Raw genomic sequence first — 18,736 nt, forward strand, 5'->3', positions numbered from 1 at the left:
ACCTCCGTCTGACAGATTGTCCTTTCGTGGTGATGAATTCCCTGAGTCTGCTGCTGGATGCACTGTGTTTGGCTGGGATGGAGTTAACTTTCTCCCCAGCAGCTCTTAGGGTGCTGTGCTTTGGATTTGTGCCTAAAGCCGTGTTGATAACACACCGGTGTGGTGGCTATTGCTAAACGGTGTCTGCAGAGTGTCAAGGCCTTCTCCCTTCCTCCTTCTGCCCCCACAGCTGGGGGTGGGCAAGAAGCTGGGAGGGGACACAGCTGGGACAACTGACCCCAATTGACCAAAGGGATATCCCATACATACGGTGTCATGATCAGCAATAAAATCTCAGGGCAAAGGAGGAGGAAGGGGGGGATGGCTGTGGTAACAACCAACCATCATGCCTGCCGAGGCCCTGCTCCCCAGGGAGTGGCTAAATGTCGGCCTGCCAATGGGAAGCGGCAAATTCATCCCTTATTTTGCTTTATTTTCACACACAGCTCTTGCTTTCCCTATTAAACTGGTTTTATCTCAACCCACAAGTTTGCCAGCTGCAGTCAACCCAGCACACTAGGTTCAAGGGAAATCTGAGGTAAATTGGGTGGGACGACATGAATCAGACTCAGTGGATAATACATCTTCTTTTTAGGAAAATACAGTGGGTGTGCCTTTAGACAAACACTAAACTGAACACGTAACAGACTGTAAACACTATATCGAGGAGTCACTCAGAGAACTCTGAGTTAGAGATGAGACAGATCAACCATTCAAAACATTTAATTCCTCAGCACTGTACCATGGGGTCATTGGTTTTAATTACTTTTACCTCCTTTAAATAACGAGTCTAAAAGGTGACTTTATTTTGCCTTTATTCTTAGGTCAAACAATATCATCACTGAATTGAAGAACGAGGTTACTGGTTGAAATACAAGTGCCGTGTGAGACAAATATGGAAGATAACACTTTGCAAATAAATTAATACAGAATAATTGTCGTTGCATAGTTCAGAAGTGAAAAGTAGGAGGCAGCAGTGCGCACGTGCTGTGAACTGACACACACCACCACGAAAACCCAAGTTCCTATACGAACTCTTGCAGCTGCAAATAAAACAAACCAAACCAAAAATATCCCAAACCTTAGAGAGAGCTAACTATTAAAAACCAGGCAGAAAGGGAACTAATGAGCTTTTTTTTTTTCTTTTTCTTTTTTTAACAGACCATGCTGCAGAAGGAGTGTTTTCTCTACAGACAGAGATGCTTTTAGATAATCTGCCTTGGCATCCCATAGCCTGTCATACCCGACTGTGATGCTCCTTTGTTGCTGCCCATCTGAAGGCCTATTACGTTCTGTCCCTGACGAAGCTGCTCTTCTGAAAATCCTCGTCGATTCTGCTGGGCTTTCCTGTCCAGATGCACACAAAAAAGCAACACACACATATACCGTCATTCTTCATATCCCCAGAGGAGCACAAAAAGCAATCAGAAATGGGTTCATGTTGACAGATGTGTCCCCAGTAATTCAATATTTCATTTGCACCATCCCATGGGCTGGACAGTACTGGCTGTGCTAATTGTTTTCCTGCAGTTAGAAGTAATGCTCCAGTCACTTTCACTGTAGCGCTTATTCCAAAACCCCAAGGGGTTTTCCCAGCAGCTATGACAGGTAAAATATTTATGTAGTGCTGTATATAACAGGCATGATAGGATTGCCTTCAGCCCTACAGCCCTTAAAAGCTGCAGTCCATGGAATCCGATCAATGAGAAACTTACCTGAGCTGCAATACAAGTTGATACCCATCTAGAGCAACAGTACAAATTGGTATAATTCAAGTCAGAGGAGTAAATAAGAGCTGAATGTACCCAGAGAAACAATGGGACAGAGAAGTGACTTGCTCATTTTTGCAGAGTGGATGAGTGTTGCCTGCAGGATAGAACAATTGCTCTCTTGCCATTTCCAGATCTCTCTCCTCTAAGCAACAGACTTTGCCCGTTGCACCTGTGTCTTAACTGTATGACAGCCCTTTACCTTCTGTCAAAACATACTGACCACTTTTGTTCACTGTCCTTGGTCTCAAAAGCCTTTTAGATCAATGAATCTTTGTTGGAGTTTAAAAGGAGACTCTTTCCCCTGAAAATAATACCAAGGGCAAAAGTGGCAGTTAAGAAGCAGCATAAAAGTTTGTACTCTGCTGCCTTGTGAGAAACTTAGAAAACATCTTAGATTAATCTTTCATTTATACAAGGTGGGGAAAACAAGTCTTTTACAAGGGAGAAGAATCAGTCTGTTGCTGCCAAATAAGCCGTAAGAATTGGCAGAGCCCCAGACTCTGGGGAGGGAGGCTTTCAATCAAGCACTCTACTCCCACCCAGGTACAACCCTTCTCCCTTCGGTGTCTGTTTGTCCTGGAATCAGGTTACCCTGCAATATTGCATCGAGTTACAAGTCCCCTTTTCTCCCCACCCCACCACTAGATGAGAATGCTAGATTAGGTGCCTGCTGTGATTGCAAACCATCAACATAATCCTCTCTGTGAGGGTCTGATCCTGTACTGTGCTGAGCACCCTGGCTTGAGTCCAAAAAATCACTTGCTTTGCTAGGCTCAGGGTGTTCAGGACACCACAGAACCTCCCATGTCTGCCTGAAAGCCCAGCAAACCCAAAAGGTCCAGAGAAAACCAGTACTGACCTGTCATTTTTCAGCATGGGTCTCCAGTGCTGATGTACAGACTAACAAGAGGGCCTATGGAAGCCCACCACAGGCTCTCAGACCCCACAGCTCTTGCCAGAAAGCATGCTGTTTTGGACAGAGGCACACAGAACTTTGGGCGCCTCAGAAAATAACCCCCTCTCACTGCTGCTTAATTTCTTTTCCAGAATCCTTACACAGGCACCAAACTACTGCCAGGATCTCCAAGAGAGGATGTTTTTAGAACGACTCCTATTACATAACCGAATCTTAGGTTCACTGTGTCTGCCTTTATTTTAATTAAAATCCCAGGAACACGTTCTATTATTTTTCTCTCTTTCCTCCTAGAATTTTCAGCTGTGTTGTGGAGTAATTCCACAGAAAGTTGAAAAGGTAACTCTGAACAGAAAAAAAAAATGAGAACTGCAGAGAAGAAATAAAAAGAGACACCAAAGGGAAGTCTGGATACGCTAATAGAAGTTGATTACATAAACAGTTTGGATCAGACAGTGTCATGTTACCTTCATAAGCACCCAATTTAGCATATGATGGTCTTACAGATAAAACATGTACTTATGATTTACTTTTAAGTTAATGGAAATGGCCTTAACTGAGACTGCAGAAAAATTGGTGAAGATGTCTGTTCCTGTCAGTGTCTCACCCTATTTCAAGTTCTATCTGGCCTGTTTGCCATTGCCTGGCATCACCCTTACTGCAAACTGAGCCCACCAGGCAGATCTGTTAACTTCTCATGCCAACTTTGCACCGGGGCTTGTGGCTGCCAAACCACAAGACAACAAACAGCCATGGGTCCACGAACCTCACTAGGGTGCACAAGGAAGGCCTGGCAAGGGAAAGTTAAACGGCTCAGCTTGTGTGGGGGTATCTTAATCACTGTAGATCCCTGCATGGATACTCCTGTTCCATTTAATCTAGACTTCTTTCAATTTAACTTAAGGCGATTAAGAATCATCCTGAAAGCCCTGACTCATGACTAAACACTGGGTGGCGGTGAGGGGGCTTGATCTGCCTGAAGGGGTGGGTAAGCTACTCAGAAAACAGCTCCTGATCTGCCATATGTTATTTCCTTATAGAAATAGCATCAGTTTTCCTTAAAGCAATGGCCATAAAATGCTACCTAAGGGGCTGCAATAGATATGGATTGGTTATCCAAGCAGCACGGGCAGGACAGACAGCTAGGGGAGAAGGGAGGTGATCACATCTTCATTTGTGCCAATGAAAACTGCTCCCACCTACCATTGAGAGTCCAGATGAAAATTAATTTTTCCATGTAGGACTTTGTTTTAGTTACATAAAACAAATAAGCCTGTCTGGGTCATAGTGATTTCATGTCTGGTTTATATTAAAGCCTGTAACTGGATTTGAATTTTAAACCCAATTATATTCAGTAACTACAAATCTCTTTGTGGACTGTATTAAGTTAATTTAAACTGATTTCATATAAAGAATGCATAGGAGTTTGCACTCATTCACCTAAAATTCAAGTCTCCCTTAGCCTCAGTTAAACCAGCTCAACGTTTAAGGAAAACTAAGTGAAGCTTGCTTTGCTTTCGCTGAGCCTCACCTAGACATCAGAAAATTCTAGGAAACCAAAGACAAGCAGCCAGCACTCTTTTTGCTAACATGTCTCAGACATTTCAGCACAAGAAATACTCTTGGACTCCTGGATGGCGGATTCTCATGTCAATAATATGCCTGTGGGGCAGGTGGGATAACTGCGGGAGGATTTCCTTTTCTTCCTGTACCCGCTTCTCAGAGCCCCCAGCCAAAACAAATGGAATTTTAGAGCAAATACACAGCTTTGCCAAGGCAGAGAATTGTTTACAGATAAGTGGTGCTCCCCAAGAAAAAAGATGACTAGGAAATGAAATAATTTTTGGTTTGATGAAATGGAAACAGGCTTCCTGCCTTCTCTTTTCCTTGGTAAAGGGGTCACTTTATGCGGGTTTGCTGACATCTATGACAGCCTTGTCTTCATTAGGCTTTCTGTCTGTTATCTGATGTGAGGCAAAAGTACCCCTTTCCTACCAGTTACTCTTATGACACACATATCTGCATGGCTGCTGCCGTTTTTGTTCCCTTTTCTTCATAAATGGATACAGAGGATTAGCTGGCGCTGCTAAACAGGTGAATGTAATCAAAACTGGTGCCTGAAATTCTTAAGTATCGTTGCTATTCTTCCAAGGAATAAGAGTCAGGGATAACGTCAGTGGACAAGAAAATTATGTCTCTTCTTCAGTGATCATGCAGCAAGAGGGTTGTGCTACGAATGTGCCTGGAGCAGGATGCTGCACTCCTACCTGTGTGCACTACCAAAAGCCAGCCATCCGGTAGGGTCCCCACACGTGCACACACACGTCCACACTAACACAGCCTGTGACAGCCTTGTTTAAAAGGGGTGCCTCCAGGAAGAAAACAGGGCTGGAGCCATGGGCAATGCACTCCTTCATCCTGGTACCAGCAGTGCTGTTGCAGCTCCAGGGCAGAAGGGACACGTAAGGTGTGGTGAGGGGGGCTACACGAGAAAAGGCAGCAGCATAGCTGTAACTTTGGGCTGACAAGTTATGGTAAGCTGTGGGCTTAGCAGTGATGGTGATAAAGTTGGGAACTAGTGAAGGTTAGAAAATGTTGCTGCCTGTTTGGTCTTTGCTTCCCTCCTCTAGATTCCCGAGAGAAAATTTCTCAATTACAAGGAAATTCTGGAAAGACTCTTACCTTCCTTTCCCTTTAAATTTCCTTAAAGCCTAAAGGCACACATATAATATTATGGGAAGACAGGTCTGGGAAGCTGTGCTTTGGATTTTACCTGTGAAACCAGGATGGATCCCCTTTGTAGCAGCCGTCGTCCTTGGTGACTGCCAAACTGCCCAGAGCCATTAAGGTTCTCTGCACTGCTGCCATGTCCTTCCCTAGAAAGCCAGAGAGTGAAATCAATATAAGAAATCCTTGCACAACAAATAGCTTGGCACACTGATAAACACTTTTATCCAACACATTAACTCAGCTCCCCTCAAAAAGCACATTAACAGCATTATAAATGCTATTTTACAGTTGCTGAATATAGGTACTAACATGCAAGAGCTTATTAAAAGTCATCAAATGGAGAGTGTTAAAGGAAAACTTAACAATTCAGATATTTCCAGGTTTCCAGGCCTCTGGCTATTTCAGTGCCTTTCCCCATACTACTGAAGTCCTTCTAGATAATCCTTTTGGCAAAATTTTCTCCTAAGAAGGGATCATTTTGGCATACAAAGAATGGTATTATACTCAGTAAAACACGGCTGAAGGAGAACATTGTGGTAAATAACTGCTGTGTCTCAGTTTCTTCACTTGCAAACTGGTAAGACTGACCCCACCATTTAACCCCTGGTGTTTACAGCCAGTCCCTGTGCTAACAGAGTGTATGGCAATCCTGGAGAGCTCTGGTGCAGATAACTCGTATTAGTCCTTCCCAATTTAACCATCAAATCCCCTCCAAAACTCTCCAGTGAATTAAAAAAAGACATAGATATTTTTAAAAAATTAAGATAACTCCTTTTTTTTTCAGTTCTTTGTCATTTGGTGTAAAAAGGGCAGGGAACATAAAGGCATCAGAGTCAGACAGACTCTAAGTCATTACCCAATCCAGACACGATAACTTGTGGAAAACTTCCTAGCAAAGATGAGTTGCAGCACGTTATTTCCAATTGTGTGAGGTGGTGAGTTATTGAAAACCTGTCTTTTGCCTCTCCCTTGTTCTGAAATCCTTCCGTAAGTGTTTCTGTGATTCCCCTCCCTTTCTTTCTGTTCTAGTCCTTCCTTTTTCTTAAAATAATTTATCTGATTTTGGCTGCAAGTTCTTCACATGGGAAGATAAGCAATTCATAAACCCATGAGATACTAGAGACGTGATGGTAACAGATTTCAGAAACACCTCCAGTAGACTAGTATTAATGAAAATGGCTGTAAACCAGCTGGAGTGTAGAGGGAAGTGAGCGTTGCACATTCTGTGTTTATGCTGTGCATCACCCTGGTTATAGGCAGATGCAGTTCAGGGCTTTGGTTCATACAAAACTAAACGTGTAATGCACTGGGCTGAGGTGACGAAGACACCCCAAAGCTGAAAACATCTAGCAGCTTCCAACTGTGGCTGTCGTACAGCCTATTAAAGTTTACAGCAATCCTGTCTGCAGGGGAACCGTTTGCTCAGAAAATAAATTGTCGGCCATCCAGAACCCTCATTTTACTGTATTTGTTACAGCAAACTGCATCAGACGGGGTCCCTGCCTAAGAGGGCAGCTGAAGGGGCGACACCTCGCACGCGTACACAGGCGCACATGGAGGAGCGCGAGGCAGAGACACCCAGAGCTCCCCGAAGCAGCAGATGCACCATATGCTCTAACAGATGCCACATACAACGTCCTTGGGATGCCTCCCGTATAACAAGGAGCGTGGTGACGGACTGGGATGAAGAGGGATGAGAAGAAGGATTTAAAAGTGAATGAGCTGAATAATGACGGCAAGCACAGAAAAAAAAAAAGAAAAAGAAACAAAAGACGGGTAGCAAAATATGATGATCAGCCTCTCGGAGCCATCTGGCAGCCCCCCCACGCTCCGCACTCAGCTCTGCTCTATTTGTCAGTGGTGAGTGGGAGACGCTGCAGAGGAACAACAGACCCAGTGGGAGCCGAGTGCCACGTGACAAAACAAAGCCACGGCCACAGCCCTGCTTCCCACAGCCTCCTTGTTGCCCATGAGGGGTGCTACGAGTGAGAGAAGATTCCAAATCCATGTGGCCTTGTGACATTTGCCCTCTTCCAGCAAAGGATACAAGGGGCTTGATGGTCAGCATAACGAGGGCTGTGAAAGTTTTTACATTTCCACTGAGAAAGTCACCTAACACTGCAGCCACCGGACAGAAAGGGATAATCTGCATCCTCTGAAGCCAGGCTTGACTCTGGCATTGCAGAAAATTGTGGTCAGTGCCTTCCCCCAGCACCAGAACTTGCTCTCTGACAGCCATGAGGGCCGCCTGCCCGGCCCCCAGCCTCAGCCTCCCTGAATCATGCTGCAGGGACCCACACTGACATCTCCTCTGCATCTTCAGTGTCCTCTGCAGCGTGCTTTGAATAGCACAGCGTCACAGAGGATCCACCTCGGCCTTGCCTGTACAAGGAGAAAGGTCATTTTTAACAATAAACCTTTCTCTTTGGGGAAACCTGGCCAAAGGGCCTTTTTCTCCAGGTTCAGAAAGAGGAAGGTTCAAATCCAGTACTGTGCTCTGGACAACATTCCTGAAATGCTCTTTTGTGAAGGCTTAACAAGCAACCCAGAGGTGCAGCTGCCTCTTGCCTGCCTGGAAACATCCCAGGGAGGGATCTGTGAAAAAAAATGAACATAAAATCTTGGGCACGGATTAGGGAAAGTTGCTCAGTGCACTACATTTAAGAAAGGACTGAAAAGAGGTGATACTTCTCCTGGACCAAGAAGTTGCAGAGATGAGGAAAAGTGCACCAGATGGACTGAGTGAGTTTGAACCAGCCAACAGCAGACTGCATCCTAAAACATTTTCATTAATCGTTACTAAGAATTTCAAAGCAAAAGCTCTTGGAAAACAATTAGTGCCAGAGAAAAGCTGTTTTTCAGTCAAATACGCTTTTCTTTCCCTATAAACATATATTGACAGCTCCTCTCTTTCTAAAGAGGTTATGGCTTGAAGTGTTAGGAGTGCTGTAATTATGAAATAGTGAAAAAGAGACTGTCCTTTCTGTCCAGCTAATGCATCCAGGTTCAGACGATGCAGCCCTGAAGCAATACAGATGCTAGAGGTCAGACTTATGGTCAGACACAAAAAGCCTGTAGTGACTCACTGCTGGGGAGACATACTGTTTCATCTCAGCACTGAAATGAGCAGCAGGACAGATGAAAAGGGAGTAGGAAAGTGAGGAGACACAGACCAGTTTTGCAAAGTCCTAAAATAATAGCAGAGAAAAGGTTTGCGTATCTCCCTCCTAGGTTGCAAGTTGTGTTTTGACTTCCTGTTCTCCGGAAGATACTAGCTTTTTCCCTTACATCTGTTGAGAAAAGGTGATGAGTGAAAGGAAGAGAAATGAGGAGAGAGCCACCATAATTAGGAGCTTTTTGTCTCTGAAGCAAGTCCTTTTCATCGTAAGGATCAATGTACCATAGTTTGATTTGCATGGTGAGAAGCCATTATGAGATGCAAAAGACTGCAAAGAACAGCATCTGAAATGAGCTATTATCATCCCTTACAAGATAGATGGAGCTTCTCTTTCAGCAGCCTTCTAGACTGAGGAAGGGGGGTGGGGAGGGCGTTCAGGGAAGTGCAAATCCCTTCATTTAATAGTAGCTTAGATGAAACACTGAAGACTGAACTGGAAGAAACAAACCTGTCCTTGTGCCCAAAAGTAGGATTTGTCAAGCAAATCTGGCACCCTGGGAACATTACAGATCCCAGTAACTCCAGCTGTCAGTGTACCCTTCCTTTCTAGCCCATCTGCAAAGAGCCTCCTAGTCCTTCATTCCTCGAGCTGTCCTTCAGGGAAGTGATCTCTTCCACATATCCCGACAGCCTGTGAAGACAGACCCCACTTTTTCCGCTCCATGTGTGCTCCTACACAGACTATACGACCAGCTTTCTCAATGGATCATTTTCCTCTTTCCACTGTTTCATTCTCATGGCAGATTTTTGACCCTTTCACTACCTCACAGCTGTCCTTGTTTGAGCCCTCATCACTTTGTCCAGAGAGATGCAGGATACACAGTGTATTTGGTTAGAGCTCCAGCAAGAGGTGCATCACCACAGCAGAAGGCATGGGCAAAACCAGCCATAAGAATGCACAAATGACTCAGCTCTTCAGGAGCTAGAACGTGCAGTTTCCACTTCGAGCATGGGATGGAGATAGCCTTCACCTGGGCTACTGCAAAACCACAGGGGCACTCTGAATTTTTTTTGCTGTTGCCATAGTGACCTCTCCTAAAAGACTGTATGCTTAGAGAGAGATGCTCAGCTAACATGGTTATAGCAGTGAATTTTGCTTCTTGCTAGTCAGAAATGAGCCCTCATAAGCTTCACAGAGGCATAGATGCTCCTGGGAATGTATTTTATAGCTCTAATTTAAGCTTTGCTTATAATTTGAAAATGGCAATAAAATCTTGTCATCAGAAAATAAGGGGTTTCCGCATTTGCTATTAGAAGCTATTTACTTGGAAATAATTAACATAGAGAACATTTTTTACAAGGTCTGAGGATTTCTATCAGAATGATTGGGCTTTCGGATAACACATGAGCTCGGAGAGGCTCCGTTATGTCCTCAGGGCAGTATAAACCCCTCAGAAGAGATAATGCACCACCGGAAGAACATGGTAATGAGGTAAGGCAAACAGAAACAAAAGATAATTACATTAGAGAATATGTCTTAGACAAAATGCACCATCGCAACACATCAAAGCAAAGTAAAATGAAGACTGCAAGCTGACTTCCAGTTTATTATTTTTACCTTCCCATAAATCCACTGTCTGGAAAATATCTGTTGTTCTTACTCCGTAGATTTCAGCAGCTTTTAAGAACTGAGAAATTTGTTCCATCTGCTTGAAAGCCATTTTTGATTCAGAGATCTTTGCAATGGGCTCGTTTCCCTTTGGATGTAAACTGTTTATTAACTTGCATAACAGCTGAGAGATAAATACAGAAACAAAATTAGAAAGCAGTCACCAAACTAGAAGACAATTTCTGCACATGAAATGATGCTGCAAAATGCTTTTGACCTGGCCAGTTTCTGTCAGGGATATAATTTCTTCAATTAAAAACAAAGTAGTGAGTTGATAATAATCAAAGTGTATTAGAAATGTTTTAAAGCTTTCATTAACTGATGGCAATAGCCTGAGCATATAAATCCTAATCTGCTAGAAACAACAAAGCAATCACTGGTAAAGGTTACATAACAACTGACAGAGAAGAAACCACATGCCTGAGCCAAAAAAATAAGCAATGTCAATTGAAATATTGTTAAAGTCACTTTGGCAGACATTCAATGATTAGCGTATTCTTACAGCCCACTGCAAACAGCAGAATCTGCCTGTTGTTCAATAAACCAATGGAATACAATGTTTTAGCTACAGAATTATTCCAAAGAAGAAAACAGTTATGACATAATCCAATCCTTCAAATTTTCTATATCTCTTCACCTTTCCCTGTCAACACTGAATATTTCTTAAAGAGCAGAGTATACATCTGATTTTAGAATAGATCTCATTTAACTGTATGAGAAGAGGTGCTGAAGGAATGAGTCATACTCATATATAACATGCATGACTCATAAGAATCATAAGTACTGTACTAATCTCAGTGCACTAGTAGAATAATTATCTTCTGAGATAGAGATTCCTGGTCAAAAAGAAATAAATCAGATAATAAGACATATATTTCTGCATTGGCGATGAGCTCTGACCAGTTTAGCTAGATGAAGACAGAATACAAGGACACTGTGCATATAACAACATGCGAGTATGTAATTGGACAAAACACTTACTGTTCCATCCATCAGCCAGGTTTGAAAATGTTGCCTTCCAGGAGGAGGGTGCTCTATCTGTTCTCCACACTGTACAATAATCCAGTTCACCAGCCTAGACTCTAATTCCGGGTCATATTTCTGTTCAATCTTTTCCTGAACTTCTCGGCTTAAGCCATAGCTTGGTCCTCTGTTAGCCATCTCTGGAACCCAAGGAGAACTTACTTAGTGGGTAGAGTCCTGATCTGCAGCTTTGAAGTACGCACCGGAAAATTAAAGAATAAAAGAGTGAGCAGCCTGCCCTATACGTTAGACAGTTGAACAGATGTTCATCAACACTGAAAGTAACTGTATGGCACCGGTTATAGCTGTTCTGCAGAACAGGGGAGGGATCAACGAGGGAATATCCTTTTCCAAAAGCACAAATCAGCTACAACATTTTTATAAAAAAAAAAAAAAAAAAAAAAAAAAAAAAAAAAAAAAAAAAAAAAAGAAGGAAAAAACAGCAGCCCCCCCTGCCCAACCACAAAAACAGAAGAAGAAAGACAAGATTTAAAACAGAGTAGGATTTAAAGAGAGGCTTCTGCTATGTTTACAGAGAATACAATAGAGTTCTCAGATCAATGTTAAAGCTGCCTGCAAATCCAAAAGCACTTTAAAATTGCCTACCTAATACTTGCTAATAAGAAGGCGGCTGTACATGGGAGCTCAAGCAATCCGATTAAAGGTGCAGTCAGGGTCTTCCTCAGCAGAGACGCAGGGATGGATATCCAGAGATCAGCAAACAGAAAAGCGTTGATGAGTTTAAGAGACGAAGGCTGCCACAATGCCCTGCTGCTGCTGCAGCATCGTGGTTTGAAGAACAGTGTATTGATTTGATTTTCCTCACATATGAGGAGGGTCAAAGCAGGGGCGTTGCTAAGAGCCATTAAAGAGGCCTGCCTACTCAGTCACAGCCTGGGGATCCTGTTTATCTCGCCCATCTGCAGCCTGGTTTCATGCCTGCTTCCCCAGCCTCGCGCTGTTCACCCCACAGCCTCAGTTTTACTCCACCTAGGCTGCATCAGCCCAAGCAGCACTAAGCATCCCGGTGCCAGAGAGCTAGAAATACAAACAGAGGGACTTCACCAGACTCTGTTAAATGAAGGTAACAGAAATTACTACGCATCTCGTCTGTTTTTAATCACAAAGCTGAAGTAAAACCTTTTTTCTCCCTTCTGCATCACGATGCTAACAGGCTTGCAGTACGAAAAATAATTTCTCCTCCTCCTTGTTCAAGTGTGGATAAAAAGTTTCAACAAGGGAAAAACAGGATGAAAAGTCAAGGAAGAGAAGGAAGGTAGCAGAATATTATTATCATCCTCACATCAGTATATATTAGGCTATCAAATAGGGTACTAGTGTCCCAAGAAAACAACTTGAACGGCTAAAACCAAGGAGAAATCACTGAAAACTAGCAAACCCAGCATAAACCACAAGGATCATATTTTCTGCTGGTATGAGTCAGCATCTCCCCAGTGATAGCAGGGGAGCCATGCCCATGTACAGTAGTTTAAATTTTGCTTATACCACTGCAGTGGTGGGAGAAAAGGAGCATTAAGACAAGAGACTCTTCCTCCAGTCACATTTGTACAGATTTATCCTTTATTAAATGAAGTGATTTTGGTCCTCTCCGAGTTGCATCAGACTTTGTCAAACATCTTTCATCCATCCTGTATTATCTAACCTGCTATGAAATAGTTCCCTTTTGGCAAATGATTCATATGAAAGGAGGCTGATAAACCTGAGGTGGATACACAATCAGTTTTTCCAATAAAAGTCCTCCTGCTGCATTTATGAAGAATAAAAAAAGGGGGAAAGGAATACAGCTCCTTGTATATCTACCTCCTAATGGCTTCTTCATCCACTACTTTCTCTTTTTAAGACCATGAATTCTCAGATTTATATCGCTTTGGATGCTGCTGGGCTTGAAGAGACTCAAGAGATGAAAAATTTAATAGATGACCCAATTCATTGTTGTTCTCCACAGGCAATTCATTTAGTCCTTTCTCTTCACTGCACTGGTAGTTTTAAAACCCTATGAAACATTTGATTACATAACTCAGAGCATGCTACGTGACAGGGCCACCACTTGAGCACTTTCCATCCCAGCGAACACGCTGTTGAAGGCATAGCCATTGCGCAGGAACCAAGACTGCAGACCAAGCCTGGAGACCAGAGGAGGAGTAAACTGCAGCTGCAACAGCAGAAGGCAGGACTTGAATTTGACGTCCTTTCCATTCAAGCAACTGTAAAGGGCCAGTCCTTACACTCTTTGGCCAGTGCAACGAAGAATAAGAAGCTTTATATTGTACTTTTGTGTCTTTTTGCATCCTGCTGTTTAGAAGGGAGATACCTAGGTTGCTTGGCAGTTTCTGGTCACAGCAGGGTGTTCAGTGCTCACTAGTGATGAGATTTCATGAAAGTCACCTACCTTTGCATCAGCCTGTGACCCCGTTTCAGGGGCAGGGATGAGTAATTTAACTCTCCTAAGCTGCAGAGCGGAGGTCTCCCCCTTCACAGATGCTGGATATGCAACCCATTCTCGAGGGACTGTTCCATACTGTGAAAGCTGAAAAGCAAGCTTGTCCATCAATATCAATTTTTAATACGGATTTGAAAACCAGAAAAGCTGCAGAGGACTGGAAAAATGCCAGCCTCTCCCCTCCTTCCCCCCCCCCCCCCCCCCCCCCCCCAATATTTCCAAAGTATGATTAATCAAATCATAACCCTGCTTTTGTGCCATCAATCTTGGGAAAAACAATGGAATTAATTTATTTTGTTTAAGCAATAGTGTTGATGCAATTTACTAAAAGCTCTATAGTACATTAGCATAGGCTACCTGCACGGTATGTTGATTAGGGAACTCAACTGACTCCAGAACAACATGACACGTTGAAGAGACTAAAGCTGGCTAACTAGTAGGTCCCATAATATGACTAACTGAAAAATCATTACTGATTGCATATATTTTTATTCCGTTTGTACAGAATGTGTTCCCAGGCCTGAGCTATTCAATATGTTATGAGGAGTCACCAAAAAAAGCCCAGACTCCTAAGAAGATCCAAGCTCATGCAAGCTGTGATGAGTAAACCACAAAGATAAAGAAAACAGTCTACCTGCAAGCAGGTAAAAATGTGTCTCATTGCAGCCAAAGTCTAGCTGTCATCAGAAAAGTGCTTTTTAGAATGTAGCACTCTGTCCTATGAAAAAGCAGATGTTAAAAAAAAAAAAAATGCAGAGGTTGATGAAAGATAAGCAGGTAGGCACACATGCTGGCTAAGACACTGCGACCAAAGGGCTTGGCTGAATAAAACATGGGAGGTGCAACAGCAATAGGATTATCATACCGAGTTCTGACAGTCACTCTTCAGAAAAAGTGGTGAAAGAATGAAGGAAATTAAAATAGTCATTCCAATAACCACAGGGTTGAAAATTAGAGCCTTTACAGTAATCACCTCAGAAGGATTATCTGTTTAGCTCACCAAAACCAGAAGTTAAGAAAGGGCAGCACATGTGGCTACAAAGCAAAGAAGAACTGAAGGAACTCGAGTTCCTTCTGTTGGACACAGGCATACTAAAGCCTGATGGCTAGAAATGTGATGTGGAAGAACGGGGTAGACTTTCAGCAGCAAAGGTACTACCATTAGAACACTTCACCTACTGGTTCCAATTGATTTTGTCCTCTAAATTTTCTTGGTAACACAAGATTGGAACTTATGACTAAAACCAAAAAATACTACAAGTAGGATTTCATGCCTGTAAGCTCTATGGCTCATCTTATGCTTTCAGGTAATCACAATATAACCCTATAAATTTAAAAATCTTTGTAAATCTATAAACAAATGCTGTCAACAACAAAACTGACATTAATTAGCTCACTACCCACATTTAGATTCAGGATAACTTGATAGCTTTCAATATCTTCCACTGGAACACAGAGGGAAAAGCAAAAGTTATTTCAGCCATCTCAAAGCACTGTCTTTCAAAGTATGCTGTGTCAATTGCCATCAGACAAAGCTATTCAGCAACTAGAATACGTGGGGAGCCCAGGCTCCAATTCCCAGGTCTGTCACTGTGCCATAATGGACCTTTCATAAAAAAATTTAAAAAAGAAAAAAAAAAAAATCAGGAAATTTTCCAAAGCTGTAAACCAGTTTACAGCACCTGAAAGACGCTCCCTGCATATATACCTGTGTCATGATGTCACACTTTCTAGAGGTGCCGAGAGGATGCTGAAGTTCAATACAAGCTCAATGCAAGTACAGGGCCTTTTTCAGGGAGCTGCAAGATATAAAGATACATAAGATACATGGAGATGTTCTGCACAAGAGAACTACTCAGACTAGGGGTGGGGAAAAGAAGCTATTGGAATACTGCCATCTTTTCAATTGTGCAAACTGGGTGGCAGAGCTATCAGAACAGGGGAACAACGCTAATTTTAGAAATTCTAACTTCCTCATTAATTTCAAACCTAAAATCTAGACAGCCTAGAAATCATAAAGTGCTAATTTAAGCATCTTGTCTTTCACCTGCAAAGGGGGTTCTTTGCAAGCTCTGAAGATGTTAAGCCCCAAGCAAATGCATAGTTTGAACACCTCGGATTTGGGATTAAAAGCAAAGTAATTCAGGAAGGAAGGACCTTCCTATTTGTGGGGCAGAACAGAATGCACTGAGGCTATGATCTGCAGAACAAGGCAGCTCCTAAGGGTGCCATGACCAGAAGTGATTCTGGGATTCCTCAGTCATTGCCCACCTCTCAGGCAGCTTGCCAGCAGAAACAGTTACCACTTAGCCATGGAAATCAACTCCTGTGGATACAATTGCCAGCATTCCCAATACTCAAGGTGACCTTGGAGATAAACCATGCATTTTAATTCTCAGGATCTATTAGTCTTTTGCTGCAGTGACAGACTCCTTGAAAGAAAACCAACACATTTCATCACATCAGTTTTTTATTTCTCCTCAACAAAACCAATACCTTCTGTGAACTACACTGGGTTGAAAATGATGCTTTGCAATACACATTTACCAGGAGAACAGAAAAGTAGTAGCATCTTTATTTCACTACAACGTAGCCCAAAACAGACAGCAAGATTTACAAGCAAACAAACAAGATCAAGTCCCCTAATTAAATAAATGCTGCTTCTTATGAGCAGGTATTTAGCTTTGCTTTCAGGTGCTTTCTCAAGAGTTACTGTCCTAAAGACTAGGCACACACTCTGGCACACCTTCTGCCAGCCAACCCCATTCAGCACAGAAGCAAAGGAGAGGATTCTCCTAAGGCAGCCTTTGTCCTTCAGGCATTGCTTTTCCAGGACCAAACTCTGGGCAGGCCATTTACATCCCTCCAACCTTTAAGCGTGCTACTGTTCAGCATACCTTTGCCACAGATATGGACACCTGCTTCCACCCTGACAAGCAGCACTGACCTTCTCATGTTGCCACGTGGGAGGCAAGTGGACAACAGGGTGCAGGTCAGAAGGCCCAAAAAGAACACAAGCTTTCATGTGCTAGCCTAAAAACATTTTAAATTTGTATTTTAGTCTCAGAACCAAGTGACTGGAAGTTTTAGCAGCTGTCACTTGCTTCTCATTCCAAATATAAATGCAGAGCTGGGAGAAGCTCCTTGCCAAACACAAAACAAGACACTGTAACCGGCTGAGAACGCGTCTATTTCTCACCCCTGAGCAGATCACAGACTACAATTACCGTGTCATACAGAGGAAGCCTATTTCTCTTTAATGGAATAGAAGCATTGGACCATATAACATACATATGCAGACTTGAAAGAGAAATACAAGGTCAAGCCTGCAACTAGACTGCAATAGGTCCTGTAATCTAGATTTATGCATAACATGACCAAGGCTATAACTAACATTCTTCTGTTCTAAGCAGATATACATTGGAGAGATGTAAGGTCCTACAGTCATAAAGTAAATCTGAGCCATATAAACTGACCTATAAGCAGTAAATCTGTGAGCAGCAAATTTTTCTTCCTTCATCTCCATCTCTTCTTCCCAGCCATTATAGTAATCTCTTCCCCTAGAAAACACCTGCCAAGAGAAAAGCAACATGCACAGTGACAATAAAACCATGTATGTTTCAAGCTGCCTGCTATTAAACAGAACAGCTGAGTTCCCTCTGCCTTTCCTGTCCCTGCTGGGCTTGAGAAGAGTGGAAGAGCGAGAGCACGCCCTGATTTTTGGTATTTCTGTATGTAATCCTTACAGAGTGGTTGAATTTTCACTAAGCTTTAGTGAAATTTTGCATTCCCACACATCTGACTGAATTTGTATATCAGCCTAAAGCAGAAACTGCTGATCTTAGGGACAGGTGAAACACATAATCCTCTTCTATTTCCAGGGAAGTCTTTAACGTAATTTTTTAGGACTTAAAAAATAATCTGAAAGGGTAAGGTAGGCCTCTCTATAACAGCACAGCTGAGTTACTTAAAAATCAAGGAAGTTGTATCATGAGTCCCTAGGAAGAAATTTGCCCTCCCACCCCCCGCTGAAGGAGGGGCTATAGAGCAAGGTAAAATAACAAGCACTGACCTAATGTACCTAATGACCAAGGCACTGGTTCAGAAAGTGTTGTAACTCTGTATTGCAGTACAACTAGAGCACTGAAAACATTTGAGCAGCTGCAGCCACATAACTGCTTGAAAGTTTCTCTCTAAGCACGTTTTAATTTGATATGATAAGTATGGTACCATAAATCTCTTAGCCCCATTGAATAACAGCATGTCCAAGAGAGCACGTAATCAAAATTAGCATAAAAATGAAACAGCAGGAGGCAGTTCTTCTAAGGCCTATCCAGCTAGGTTCTTTTGTGAACGCTGCTTTGTTTGTATTTAGTGCTGATGTAAAAGAAAATAAGTTATCTAAACTGAAACGACATTAAACGCTTAATACCATTTACCTAAAAAAAAAAAAAGAAAAGCTGTAGCGTGTAATACAAAGACAAGCAACAGAGACAGAACAAGTTGAATACTTGACAAGATAAAAATACATGTATATAAAACTGCACTAGTACAGCTCAATACACACAGGGTAAGAGCACTTGTTTATTAGGAAACGAATAAGCTTTAGAGACTCTTTCAACACATACTAGTCTATTGCAGAGTTTAATCCCAAACACAGGAAAGCGTGCCTCACCATTTTCTTCCTTTAGAGAAGGCAGAATTGTTTGTTTCACAAGTCTCAAGCAGTTTGATTTCGCAACAGATCTGAAATGAAAATGTTGGTAAGGACCAGGTACAGTTGAGCTCAGTTGGTAACACTATTGTTTCTTTTAATGAAAACTGTTACATGCTTCTTGGGTTTTATATGCTAATCAAGCTTCTTGCCTAGCTATGAAGGCTTTTTGTTATTTACTCGTGAAACTTGAATGACTGTTAACTCCTCAGCAGGAGTTAATGTTACGTAGTTTAAGCGTTATATAGAAGATAAATACCTCGAAGTGCTTACTCAAGTAGTACTGTTTAATCAAAA

General features: G+C 42.4%; 1 protein-coding gene across 3 annotated transcripts; it reads right to left on the reverse strand.

Annotated features, from left to right (window-relative positions):
• Positions 1-837: 837 nt before the first annotated feature.
• Positions 838-12,256, reverse strand: TAGLN3 (transgelin 3). 3 transcript variants are annotated; one of them, XM_014947408.1, is made up of 5 exons: positions 11,871-12,256; positions 11,223-11,404; positions 10,191-10,365; positions 5,498-5,600; positions 838-1,386 (listed from the first exon to the last, which is right to left on the reverse strand). In XM_014947408.1, exons 2-5 carry the CDS (start codon positions 11,400-11,402, stop codon positions 1,245-1,247), a joined length of 600 nt encoding a protein of 199 aa, XP_014802894.1. In that variant the 5' UTR covers positions 11,403-11,404; positions 11,871-12,256; the 3' UTR covers positions 838-1,244. The 3 variants fall into 3 exon arrangements, with proteins under 3 accessions (XP_014802894.1, XP_014802893.1, XP_014802895.1); XM_014947407.1 differs by having other exon boundaries at positions 11,223-11,452; positions 11,871-12,224; XM_014947409.1 differs by lacking the exon at positions 11,871-12,256 and having other exon boundaries at positions 11,223-11,584.
• Between the last annotated feature and the right edge of the window lie 6,480 nt (positions 12,257-18,736).

Source organism: Calidris pugnax, unplaced genomic scaffold (genome assembly GCF_001431845.1).
Source record: "Calidris pugnax isolate Ruff unplaced genomic scaffold, ASM143184v1 scaffold95, whole genome shotgun sequence".
NCBI classification, from domain to species: Eukaryota; Metazoa; Chordata; class Aves; order Charadriiformes; family Scolopacidae; genus Calidris; species Calidris pugnax.

Coding starts and splice junctions, on each gene's coding strand:
- TAGLN3 (XM_014947408.1), bottom strand. CDS start 11,402: ATGGCTAACAGAGGACCAAGCTATGGCTTAAGCCGAGAAGTTCAGGAA. Junction 10,366..11,222: donor CCTGGCTGATGGATGGAACA/GTAAGTGTTTTG, acceptor TTTATCTCTCAG/CTGTTATGCAAGTTAATAAA. Junction 5,601..10,190: donor GACAGTGGATTTATGGGAAG/GTAAAAATAATA, acceptor CTGGCTTTCTAG/GGAAGGACATGGCAGCAGTG.